General features: G+C 45.8%; 1 protein-coding gene across 15 annotated transcripts in view; it reads left to right on the forward strand.

The window, feature by feature from the left end:
• BCAS3 (BCAS3 microtubule associated cell migration factor) overlaps nt 1–13,113 on the forward strand; it is a 299,190-nt gene that overhangs the window by 232,926 nt on the left and 53,151 nt on the right. Inside the window, exon 24 of one of the 15 annotated variants that reach the window (XM_085521683.1) lies at nt 8,957–9,961. The exons of the other annotated variants lie outside the window; for them this stretch is intronic. Coding sequence (XP_085377809.1) covers nt 8,957–8,973 — 17 coding nt within the window. The 3' untranslated portion in view covers nt 8,974–9,961. Of the gene's footprint in view, nt 1–8,956; nt 9,962–13,113 lie in introns of those variants that run through there. 15 annotated transcript variants of the gene reach the window in all.

Raw genomic sequence — 13,113 nt, forward strand, 5'->3', positions numbered from 1 at the left:
GGAAAGGACTCAAGTGAGGAAATGTTAACAATACGTGAAGAAGCAAAATGCACTTTTAAAGGAAAAAAGTCCTGTTTTCTTGCCCTTCCTGAACGTGGTGGTTTAGCCAGTCCCCGTTCTTTAAGCAAAGCAGCTGTTGGCTTTGCTTGGTGCAGTAACAACTGTAGCTTGGCGTTTGCTGAGGATGTTGTGCTCTTCTCTCTCCTTTATGCCCATGACTGTGAAGCAAGTCCTGAGAGGTTCAAGGCGTTAATCCATTGAAGGCAAAGAGGAAAACATTTAAAAATGGAAACCTTTGCTGTGCCAAAGCTGGCATGGTTTGTGTCTGCTCAAACCCAAATCAGTGGTGAGCTGGAATCATTTAGGAATGGGAATACTGGAGCGTGTAGAGCTTCCAAATGCATTTTGCAAAGCTCTGCTGCTTCGCTAGTTGAGGTGGACTGTTACGTTTGCATTCTTCAAACAACTTTGGGAGAAACCTTACGCCTGCTGGCATGTAAGGAAGGCATCTGGCAGTCTGTAGCCAGAGCTGTAATTTGGAAGTGATTGGCAGCTGGCTGGATGAGCTTTCAAGGAGCAGCAGTGTCAGTCAGGGCCATGTCATGACTCGGAGAAAACATTTATTCTCATTGTGATTAAAACCCAACAATAACTTGTATTTGGACTCCTAGTAGCGCATCAGTTGTGAAGACAAGATCACCTGTCTCCCGGCAGAATGTAATGGTAGTTTAGAACTAAACATTTTTCTTAGTTCTTCTTATGGAGGTTGTTGTCATACAAAAGCACACTACATTGGAGGGCATGAATTGAAGAAATATAGTTGGTTCTACTGAGTAATTAGAAGAAAGTTGATCTTTTTTAAGCAGACAACAGAAATATCACATGAAGGACATTTCAGAAATAGCACATAGGCTGCCATTGGTTCCCTGCGGGAGGAAGAAGTAGCTGATACTGTAAAAGGTCCCCAAACAAGCAAGTCTTCCATTTTTAATTTATCTATACTAGAAGCAGAATCAGAATAGTTACAGTAAGTGTTTGGAATTCCTTTTGTTATTAAAAAATTCCATCCCAATTGTATTTTGGGAAAAAAATAATAGAACTGTAGGTAGAATTAGGAAATCCAGGCTGCCACTGTCAGCCTCAGCACTGCATTGAATTGACTTCAGAATGGGCACCTGGTGACACAGGCACAGATATGTGAATAAACGAGCTCTGGTGCGTGTAGAGCTGTGACTGTCTTTGCTGATGCTTCCTTCCACCTGTGCTGTTGGTAATTCGGTGCAGTTTGCTCCTTTTGAACACAGTGGGGTTTTTGTTTGTTTCATTTGGTTTTGGGTTGTTTTTATTACGAGAGTGCGGCTTTATCCTCTGTCCCGTTCAGGTCAGTGAGAGCACTTGAAGGGTGCAAGAATCAAGTGCTCCTACCCATGAGCCTTCCAGCCATCCCTCTTGCTTCCATTATGGCAGAACCACACACCACCCTGCAGCAGCCTGTGTCTGGGATGTACGACCCAGAGAACTGCACCAAAAGTCTCTTTGGCTGTGCAGTTTTGGATGGTGCAGGCCATGCAGTGGCTGCAGGGACACAAACGTGTAGCTTTACTCTCATCGCTGGGGGCAGCGCAGCCATGGAGCAGGAATGCTTCCTGCGCCCTGCGTGTTTTGGGCTTACCAGAGGCTGTCAGCTTTGGCACCACACGTATCTCCAATGTTTACATGGATTTATGTAAGAAAAAGGATAAAAGGACTTGATTAAAAAAAAATCTTCTGTCTTCTTGCTTCTTTTGCTGTGTAGTTTCTTGAGCATTCTTCCCTCCTTCTGAAGTTCTTTAGTCTCTCTGTTGTGCTGCATCCCATGCAAAAGAGAAGTGAACGGCTGAAGAAGTCCTATCTTCTGCGTGCACAAATGGTTGGGTTCTGGTTGTTGTCATTGTCTCTATTCCTTATTTATGTCTTGGCAAGGTAATGTGAAATGTGACTTGCTGCTTTGGCACTAAGGGAATGCAATGGCACAAGGAGGCTGGAGTTGTTAGCAAAGCATCTATCATCCTAAAAACAAGATGGATTAAAGATTATGTACTAATTTCACACGCTATAGCACAGCGTAACCGGTGCAGAAAATTTTGAAGAATAAGCTGAACACTCATTTGCCCATAAACGTTCAGGGGAGTAATGTGCTAAAGAGCCACTGAAATTGGATATCTGGAAAATGAACTCATTTTTAAGTGGGTCACAACATCTGTGATTATCTTGTTGGGATTACTAGCGGGATCGTGCTGTGGTAGCATCGGCTGCTTCCTGCACACCTGCCCTGTGCTGCCTGTGGCTCGGGGAGCTCTGGTGGCCTGGGCAACACGTCAGGCTTGGCCGTGTGGGTGGGTGGGTGGAAGAAGATGCTCTAGAAATGCTGAATTTTTCATCCCTGGTTAAAAGCAGCAGCTTTGATTTTAAAGTAGGAATGAATCTTGATTTCTTGTCTTCCACCTGTTAAAAATAATATCGTATTCTTCTGTGCTTTTGCCTCCCTGCTTTCTAGAAGATGATTTAGATGTACCCAAGGCTTGGAAACGATTAGAATATGGGAGGGAATATAGTTTAGCAATCTCACAGGGTTTCGAGTCAAGCTGTGTGGTAGTCCTCAGCTTCCTTCCCTTTCCATCACCAGAAGTCCTGCTGAGTCAGTGGATCTGGATAGGGGAGAGAGTATTTTCTCTCTGAGGCATGAGTATGGACAATAGGCCTGGTGACAGAGTTTGGAACAAACTGAGAATCAGAGCCTTTCTCAGAGCAGCACATTCACATTTCTTTTGTGTTGTTCTTCATGTTGCTCTTGGTAGTTCCCTTCACATTGGTGAGATTTATTGCAGACCTAAGCATCATTCTCACTTAGGATATTCCTATTTTTTCAAACAGGAGCCCATCGCCTTTGTTTAACCCCACACTTCCAGCAGAATTTGTCCTCTGAGTAGCACCAAGGCACTGTTGTTCTGAAGATCCACTCATGGGTTTCTCCATAGGGACAGACAAGCTGTGTCTGGCATTGAGGTCCCTCGATCATTGGGCCAAAGGACATGCTCTTGTTAGGTCATTGCCATCCTTTTTTCACCCCACCATCTGAGCTGTATCCCATTCTTCCTCTTGAAATCTCTTCTTGAGCATGTCTGTGGGGCAGACTACAAAGGATTTTAGCCTCTTAGTGGTTCTTCCTACACAGCCTTCTAAAAACGGAGCCTTGCTACAGGGCCTCTGGGCACTTTAGACTATACATGTGGTGACTTAATCCCTGGAAGATGTGGGAATCCTCAAAACTATGTGCTGGGATTTGGGGTGGAATCTCAATTTCCTTCCTCTGAGATAGAGCACCCTGAGAACAGGCCGTGGCAGCTGCAGGACCCATCTGCCAGAGCACCGTGCTGGCCAGGCCTGGTGCAGCCTGCACAGCTCCTGCCATTGCTGCTGGGCAGCAGACAAACCATCACCACTTGGAAAAGTCAGCCCCAGTTTTGCCTATGCTGTATTTCTTGGCAGGAGTGATTGACATGATGGGCTCCTAAAGGTTATTTTCTGCTGCACAGAAAGCAGACGAACTGCACTGTTCTTGGGCAGTGCCAGCTCCAAACTGCATTATTCCCCCAAGTGACTGTTTTCCCAGCATGGTTTCTTCTTCAAAAGGTAAGATAGTAAATGGTAAAACACAAAGAAGAGATGTAGCAGAGCAGAGCAAAGATTGGTGCAGGTTCAGCACTGGGGAAAACACAGTGTGTGCAAAGCTCTGAAACCCAAAAACCTTCAGTTTTCCAGGGATCCATTTCAGCTTTGAATATGATCAGCTTGTAAGCTCTTCATTATTTTCATGCCTAAGACAGTACAGGAGGCTGCAGAGGACTGGCACGGATCGTGAGATTTAGTAAGGAATGGCCTAGAGAGTTTTCAGATGCTGTTTTTAAGTGTCATCCATGTCGAAATACACTGCGGACTTGCATGGCAGCCCAGAAAGAGAGAGGTCTTGTCATGAAGCATGACAAAGCAATTATTGATCCAACCTAAAGGGAAAGTGGTGCTAAAAATGCACCAGGGACAGCAGAGAGAGGGGTGGAACGTGACAAGGAGACAGAAGGAGAGGCCAAGGACAGGTTACCAGAGCCATGGGCCTGAGTCCAAATTCCCCAGATGCAGAATCCCTCAATTTTGGTAAACTTGGATTAGCATTTAAGAACAAACAGAAGAACACAGCTGGCCTTCTAGCTCTATCATTGATTAAACAATATCTGAAAGGCTTTGAAGTCTGGAGAAGTTTGGGGAGCTCAGCCTCGCAGTTTATCTGGAAGCCTTGAAGTATTCCTTCCTGCTTTTCTGCTTTAGCACCTCTGGAAAGGATCTTCCTAATGAGCTAAATATATATGAAGGTGTAGGAAGAAACCTGGGATTCGTGTATGGAAAAGATCTTTCTATTCACTGAAACCCGGCGGTAGCCGTGCTGAAGCCAGCTTGTAGGCGCTGCGTCCAGAGCTCTTCCTGCTCGGCTCCGCGGCGCTCAGCTTTGCTCTTGGCCTCCCTTTGCCTGCCCTCTTACAGCCTGAGAGGGAATCTCTTCTAACTAGAATATTTCCTTTCCAGACCTGATTTGTGTATAAACACAACGTTCTTCAATACTGGGGGTGGGGGTGGGGGGGCAGGGGACAAATTTTAGTCTGTTTTTGGTATGAGCAACTAAAAAACTCACTGGAAAAAACCTGAGATCTAGTGGCCAGAAAGCAGAATGGGGTTGCAGAAGACCGAAGTTTTATTTATGATTCTTTTGCTTTATAACTGAATTCTCTTTCCCCTCTTATAAACTGGGATATAATGCTACCTCTATAAAGTGTTTAGAAGTGACCACGGGGGAGACAGTAAATGTGAACTATTAGTTGTAACTGGAAAGGAATCACAGGTGTTTATGAATGCCTTAAGGCAGCGTGCATCCCATGTGGGCTCGTGCACCAAAGGAAATGATCTCATCTTCTCCACTGACCTTTTAAGCAATATTCAGGAGCTGCATCCATGGCTCTGCCAGCACAGGTGGGTGCCCAGAGCAAAGCGGGGTGAGGTGAGCCTTGTGTTCCTCTCACTGAAATGATGTGATCCCATGTTTCCATCTGGCGTTAACGCCGGGCTTTCTCCTGGCACAGCGTAGTTGTTCTGCAGCTGGATTTAGGAAGCCTTCATCTAATGCTGTCTGTTGTTCATTCCATATAGTTAACAAATAGGGGGGAAAAAACACAGAGTGGTTATTTCAGATAGCACCAAGGGTTGTTCTCTATTCAGCTGAAATTCTGAAGGGTTTTGTTGCACTCCGTCCCTGCAGAGCAATGGCTTTGAAGCTCCTGCCCTATCCTTACATTCTTTGTACCAGTGGTCTTTCTTTTCTTCTCGATAACCACCACTAAATCATTCCATTCGAAGGAAGATTTTTTTTGCCAGGACTGCAGATTTTTAGTGCCGAGAGGTGTTTGGAGTGTCCTTAGCGCTTCCTCTCCGCGATTAAAGTTTTCCTTTAACTCACCGTTATTTCCCCCTCCAGATTACCTTGCATATCATCCATTCTGTGACTGTTATGATCTAATACGTTTGTCTGTGCAGTGTGTTGCCACAAAGCAACCAGATCCAGAAGGACTGTAATGCTCTGCCTGAAAGTTCTGGTGCGGAGGAGGGATTGAGAGCCCCAGTCTCTGCTGAGCTGCATGGGATGCCGGCGTTTTGCTTGGCACGGCACACAGGAGTGTGAAATCGTATACAACGGTGACTTACTGTGCGTAACCTCAAAGCAGCTACTTCTCTCCAGGTAGCAAAGCTGTGGTGGAATGAATTACAGTTTTACTAACTGGCTTCAGAGCTGGATCAAAAGGCCTTTACGCGAGTACTGGGAGTTATGCAGAATAAAATCTCCAGACCTTCAGTGACAAGTGTGAGTTTTGTTAGCTCCACTGCACTTCAGACAGTGAAATGCTGGATGCAGTGAAATCTCTGGCAAAACCATCACTGGGCTTCAGTGCAGACAGGACTCACTCATCTGATTAAATGATATAGGGCCATTTTGAGCCTCTGGTCTGTGATCTTAAGTTGAAAAATACTTTTCTAAAGTTTTTGTTTGGTTTCTTGTCTGTTGTCAGCAATTGGTGGAATTTTCTTTAGCTGAGTTTATGATGATGTGTGATTCCAGTGACTGCAATACCAGCTTCCTTGGTGCTTGCACTGTGATTCCTGCTGTTGCAGCACACAGTTACCAGTCAAAACAAAGAGATGAGCAACTTGTGGTTTAAATACTGGGCAGATGCATCTCAGAGCAATGGTAGCAGCTCTGTAATTCGGCATCTCCCAAACACCTCGAAGGAGCTGCTCCTGCACTGGAACATCATCCAGCTGCCTTTATTCATCGCCTGTAAGAAATGCCATGTTCACTGCCTGCCTTCCACTGGTAAACACTGATGTGTCTTTGCACATACTTGTGATCATGGAACAGAAGTGAAAGAAGTTAAACTTCAGTTAGTGCTGCTGCCATTTCAAACACTGCTGCCTCATGGAAGGTGTCTTTATCTGGCACAGCATTCCCTCAGTGAGAAATGAGAGTGCAGTGGTGTGACTCTTTCTTATGAGCTTGGGGATCTATGGATAAAAGCTGCTATACAGCTCTGGAAATTATCATCATCATCAAATACTTTTGTGCTGAACAGTCGACTGTTCATACAGTTCAGGAACTACAACAGCATCCCTGTGTTTCTCAGTGGCCACCGAAATCTTTATGGCTAATCTGAACAGGATGTTATAAACCAACCTGATAGTGCAGATGACTGCACAGATGCTGTATAGAGACATCTTCCTTATCAGTGAAAAAATAAAAGAAGATGTGCGGCCTAACATAAAATCATTGGCGAGAGTTGTCTCAAGGCAGCGCTATCAGGAGTCTGAAGCAGATCTGACATGGAATAAGTGGTGATTATTTTTAGGGAGGTAATAATGCGTTTGGAGAGAGGCAGTGGGTCCCGTAGAGTTTGAGCTCATTTGATGTGTTCTGGTGCCACGTCCTGCCAGGCTGCTCCCTGCCCACTCTTTTGCTTTAACAGCTTTCTTCATTCATGTTCCCCCCTTGGCTTTCCTTTCCCACTCACATGTGCCCATTTCTGCAGGTTTTTAGGAGCCCTCCCATCGCGCTGTCCCTTTGTTCGGATCCCTTCTTAAATCACCCATCTTCCAGGAAGTCCTTCCTCCCGGGCTGTCACTGATAATCTCTCCCACATCCTCCTTTATCATTTTTCCTATGTCCTGCTCTCTGTTTTCTGTCAGAGGTTCTGCAGGGCAGGGAGTGTGTCTGTTCACATTGCTCTGGACCGTACATACTTTAACTATCACGATATGAAATATTGCTCATGTTCAAGCCTTGGGAAAGAGAGCATGAAGCCATTATAAACTTCAGCCAACAGACCTCCAGGACTCTGTAACATCCTCTTTCAAAGTACAGAAGATGAGGAACAAGAGGCAGAATGACCTTCCGAGCATCAGCTCACCTGGTGTTGGTGGCGATGGGCACACCTGGTGCAGTGATAGGTATGGTGAAAAAAGGCAAGCTCTGCAGTTTAGGAAATGAAGTGAACTAGGAAGTTTAATGGCACAAGCTGAATCTCTGTTTTTGAAAGCACATTATATGGAGCAGTAGGTGTGTCCATGTGTATGTGGTACATCTGTGCTCATCTGTTCACATACATACGGTGTCTGTGTGCACACGTTGTACATTACAAGAATGAAGTGACATGTCCAGGTTCCTGTTTTGCACACATGCACTGTGAAGTAAGAACTCACTCACTCAAGTTATACCACAGTCAAAGTGGTCATAAACAGATTAGATTGTAGGCCCACACTTAAATGATTAGTTACATGTATCTGTGAGCAGAGGAGGGAGATGCGGGGAATAGAAGAACAAATGGACAACTTCTAATTGCATGTATTTTAGTTCGTCTGGTATCCAGATGATCATCCTTGATGGTGACGGTTTTGACAAATCAGTTTATTAGAGCTGTAAATGTAACCCAGGGCTGTGCAGTAGGCAAGGGAACGCTTCTTTGTTTTGTTTTGTGTTGTTTGTTTTTTTTTTTATATTATATTCAGTCATTTCATTATCAGAGGTAAATACTGCTTGTACTTAGAAACACAACAGCTGGTCTCATGTGAGAAGGCAATCCACAGATTAACTTGCCAAATGTATTACCAGTTCATTTCACTAGAATGAGAACCTAAGGGTATTTTAATAGTTTTGACCTTGATCAGACGAGGAAAAAAAAAAAAATGCCCTCATTCTCAAGTTGAACCTGCGACTTAAACACTGATCCGGGCTTGGCAGCATGAAGGGACCCCCGGCGCTGCGCAGGTCCTGGCACAGTAGATGCAGGGTGTGGGTCAGGCTGCTGCAATGTGGGGCTGTGCAGCCAGTCCTGCTTGCTCTGCCCCCATCCTGCCTCTTTTGCCCTCCCTGTCACCTCCCCAGGTGCTTCTTGTGCCCAATCTTGCCCAGCTTTGACAACTGGGCTGGATCAACCTCGTTCACTCAGCAAACTGGTCTGTTCGGGCTCATCCAGGTGCAGCCCCTTGAACTGAGCTCTCTGGTGCCTGGGAATGTCCGTGGGGCTGTCTGCTTCCCTTCAGGAAGAGTTACGAGTGCTGAGGATTTAAGGGTGGGACTTCTGAAAGCTCTTGACATTGGCCTCACTCGGTTCCCTTTGAAGTCCAGGAGCTTCCCGCTGGCTGCACTGGAAGCAAAGCGTGGCAGGCAGGGTGCTCACATGCAGCATCCCCAGCTCCAGCACAGAGCAGGAAGGCTCTGACCCTCCCAGGCCCAGGCAGAGCCCCAAGGGCCGCCCAGCAACCCCTCTTGAACCTCCTTGGATCTCTCCCTAATTCTCCTCTCCTGCTTTGCTCTGCTCTCCAGGCTGCAACCAGGTGTGAGTGCAAAAGGATGAGGTGACAGAGCCCAGAGGACATCGTGCCATTCTGACAATGTGACAATTAATGCCCATCGTGTGCCCAGCTTCTCTGTCTCATTTCTTAACCGGATGTTTTTCGGTCTCAAAGTCACTCATCATTAATTCTCTGTAGTAACTTCCAGAAGGAATCTGGTTTGAGATGCAGGATGGCCAGAAATGCCGTAACACTTTCTCCACAAAACATACATCTTATTTCACAGTCCCATGACTGCTTTTAAAAATAGCTGCCCCGACATCTTCAGAATTCCTTCCCCTCGCCCTCCATCTTTGAAGTGAGACAAAACAGGCAAATATGGCAAATATCAGGAGGTTTTATTCTTTTTTTTTTTTTTTACCTTTTTATAACATTTGCCAGATTAGCAAACAGGGATTTGCTTTGTGCTTCCCTTCTGCTGTGCTGTTGCTGTGTGAGCTGCATAGGACTCTGCTACCAGTCTGCACAACCTTTGTGTCTTCCTGCAAAGGAAGAACAGCCCTCAACTCGGATCTCTGCAGCAGACTCCTTCCATTTTATCTCCAACATTAAACACATAATGATCTTCTCATTTGGTGCACCTGAGTTGTGGATGGTTCTTTGTGCACCGCATAATTGCAGTGCAGTGCATCCTGCCATCCCCAGGCCTACTAACAGCCCTTCTCTTACCCGGCATTCAGTCAGTGCAGTTAGATTGAGGCAGAGTTTAAAGCAACAACTTCTGGATTCTTTCATGTAAGCCCCATTCTGGTCCTTCTGTAGCATTGCAGTCCATTTGGGAATTGCTGCTCACCTTTTTGGCCTCATCCTTTAGTTCTGCTGCAGGGGAAACATGCGCTGGAGTTTGAAGGTAGGAAGTCGGGGTGGTTGGAACAGGAGGCTCCTACAGTCCCAAAAGGAGTTTCGTTTTGTGCTGTTTTGCTGTTGGATTCAATAAAAGTTGGGAGTTTTGCTTGTTTGTTTTTAAACAATTAGACTACTCGGAACGCTCCTCAGTTTTCATTTAGTGCAGTTTCAAATGCAAATAAAGGCCCTTTATCCCACGATTTCCACATGTTTAGAATAATTCAGAATGTAATTTATCTGAATATTTGGGCTTCGTTTGATAACGGAAGGCAGGAGTCGTTTCCTTACCACTTTATACTCCAGCCGCGTTAATGTTCACATAGTAACACAGATTTGTATTTCTTCAGAATTTCGGGATGATTTAAGCATCCATTAATGTCCACTTCAACACGTTTTCACTAGTTTTGACGTGTAATTTCCTGAACACACTTTCTGCCCTTAATTTTTTAAGGCAAATGGTGATCCACCAGCACCAATTTTCTCACTAAATTTTCTCTTTGATTCCATCCATCGGCGATGAAAAAAAAAAGGTAGGGTTTCTATTATCAGCTCAGATCAATAAATCTGAAGGAGAAAAAAAGAGGAAACCTCAGCTCAGGGGAGTCCCAGTCAGCAAACATTTGCTGATAAAGAAAACACTCGTATATCTGACACGTCATCGGCTCCCAGTGTTTGCTTACGCCCCAAGTGCTTGTTGCTACACGGAGAGACTGAGTGCTACCGAGAGGGGTTCTGCGGTGTGCTGGGAGCTGCAGGATGGGCAGTGGGGGCAGACTGCTGTCAAGGAACCTTCCTTGGAGGTTGGTGACTTGATGCTTCCAGAAACCCAACATATCGCAGCCATTTGGTGCTGGGAGGGCAGGAATGCTCATTCCGTTATCTGAGTTCTGCGTTAACTTTGCTGGCATGGAGGGTGAGGTGCAGAAACGTTGTTTTATGGCTACTGTGGCCTGTAGTGTTCTGGCCCTGATACTGCAACGTGATGGATAGTTACTGTTGTCATTGGAATTGGATGTTAAAAAAGAAAATGAAGAAAGATAAAAGTGGTGCTGATAAGAGCAGCAGGCTGACAGCCTCACACTGGGGCTGTGGCACAGCAGTGCTTCTTGGGTTCAGTTTCAGAGGAGCTCTTGGACTCATGAACCAAATGTCCTGGCACAAACACGGTGGGTTCAGCAGTGGTGTCCCAGCTGAGAGCATCACCCACACCACACATCCGATGGGACGTGTGAAGCTGCCACAACCTTTGGGCTTTGGTTTAGACATAGTGCAAGTACCTGGAAAGAAATGAAACCTTCATTTAGTTTGCAGTGTGTTATACCTTCTTTTTAATTATTCACTAGACTTCTGGCAACTACTTTAAAATATGAAACAGCTTGCTCTCATTTCTTTTCTCATTCTCTTGCTGCTCTGGCATTTGATTTGAAACATGACCGCCAGTTGTTGGGGTGCTGTCGGTGCAGCTGGATTCCTTTTCCCCTTAGGGATGCCCATTCTCAATGGCCAACCAGTCCAATGTGGGCATTGCATCCTGTTGTTGCTGCTGCTGCTGCCCCAGAGCTCACAGAACGTACTTAGGTTGTTGTATGTGTGGAGGGGGAGGCTCTTCGCAATGGAGTCTCAACCCATCTCAATGTCTCATGAGACAGAAAAATGCTTAATGTTGTTATTACAGAGGGAGCCTGAACGTCTTGTAGGCAACTTTACATATAACACTGTACCCTAAGTGTAGGGATTTGAGCTATAAATCTTTTCCATGCAGCATGAAGCAGCACTTAGACCAGGCAGATGGCTTAAGTGCCGTGCTGGGAGGCACGAGGTTTGCAAACAGCTCTTTGAAATGAGGGTTAGCACAGCTACAAGAGGTAGCAGGGCTGCTCTAAGGAGTTCACCTTCTTCAGTTTGCCTCGTTTTAATTAGGTTTTGTAATTTACCGTAGATTAGGGCTTCATAGTATAAACTGGGTGAAAGTCGAGGTCTTTTCATAGAAGATTGGAGGCCTCCAATACACTGATATCCCTAATGTTTGCTCATTATTTTTGCAGGCAAATAGAGATTTAGCTTTGTTTATCTGCAGGATTAGTTGTTGGGATTGGCTTTGGAGCTCCGAGGATTATATTATGATGTTTGTGCACAACACTTTAGGAAATCTTTCCATTCCTGTGACTGTAACAAACAACACCCATCTGTAAGGTAAGAGCAGTAAGGTGGGAGCGGTGGGAATGAGCTGAACCCTCCATGTCTGCAGCAAGGACTGCAGCAGGAGGACCCACACCTGCATGGAGGAGTGGGAGTCGAGGCTGCCCCGTGTGCTCTGTGTCAGTTCAGTGCTGCTCCCATGCTCTACAATACAAGGCCTGCGCTGCCCCCCACTTGGGTGCAGGACTGAGACCACCAGCACTCCTTGTAGGCACGGCAGTGACAGATGGTAACTACTTTCAATCACGACAAACTGGGCTAGATTTAAACTAGTGATTTAGAGCTGAAAGTCACTGCATCCTATTCCCATGAGCCCTCAAGTACTCAGTGCACACCTCATTAGTTTGATGGGCGAGATAGAGTTTTGAGTCTACCATTTTTGCCAAACGCCTGCCCTTTTTGTCTGCTTCTCTTTCTCAAGAGTTCCCTTTGATAAATCTCCATCTAATTTGAGATTAGGCTGTTAATTGCCAAAGGAGTTATTTCAGTTCTCAAAGCCTGTTGCGTGCTCAGCCCCTTTGTGGTGTTGAAACCAGTTATACATCTTCCCAATGTGGGCTCCAGGTGATGGATCCTGCCTGCAGATGTGCATGGCTGCCTCACAGGGAAGCAATGGGAGCTGCTGTGAGCTCTGGGTGGGTCAGCATTTCTCGGACAGCTGAGTTGGGCTGCACAGGCAGAGCTGTTCTTGCTGTTGTTTTTACACAGTGTGACCACTGGGTGCAGATGCAGGCACCCAGAATTAAAGCAGTGATGGTGTCCTGTGTTGCTATTCGGGGTGTTCAGAGCGGCTCTGCTCCCAGGAGCTCCACTTCCCTGCACACCCAGTGTGGTCCCTGGGGAAGCAGCCAGCACATCCCTGCAGCTCAGCTGCTCTTTGCTCACCAAAACCGGAGCTGCTGGAATTGTGCTCTGTGAGATCAGAATGGGGGCCAGAACCTGAAATGATTGTGGGATTATTGAGAGCTGCACACTTAAACCACCTGTTCCAGAGGCTAACGCAGCAATGAAAAGTGGAAAGCAGAGATAAGAGAATGTTTGGTAATAATACAGAAGAGCCTGCTTTTTAACGCTTTGGTGTCT

This window comes from Coturnix japonica, chromosome 22 (genome assembly GCF_054131305.1).
Source record: "Coturnix japonica strain WE chromosome 22, WE-NBRP24, whole genome shotgun sequence".
In the NCBI taxonomy this organism is placed as follows: domain Eukaryota; kingdom Metazoa; phylum Chordata; class Aves; order Galliformes; family Phasianidae; genus Coturnix; species Coturnix japonica.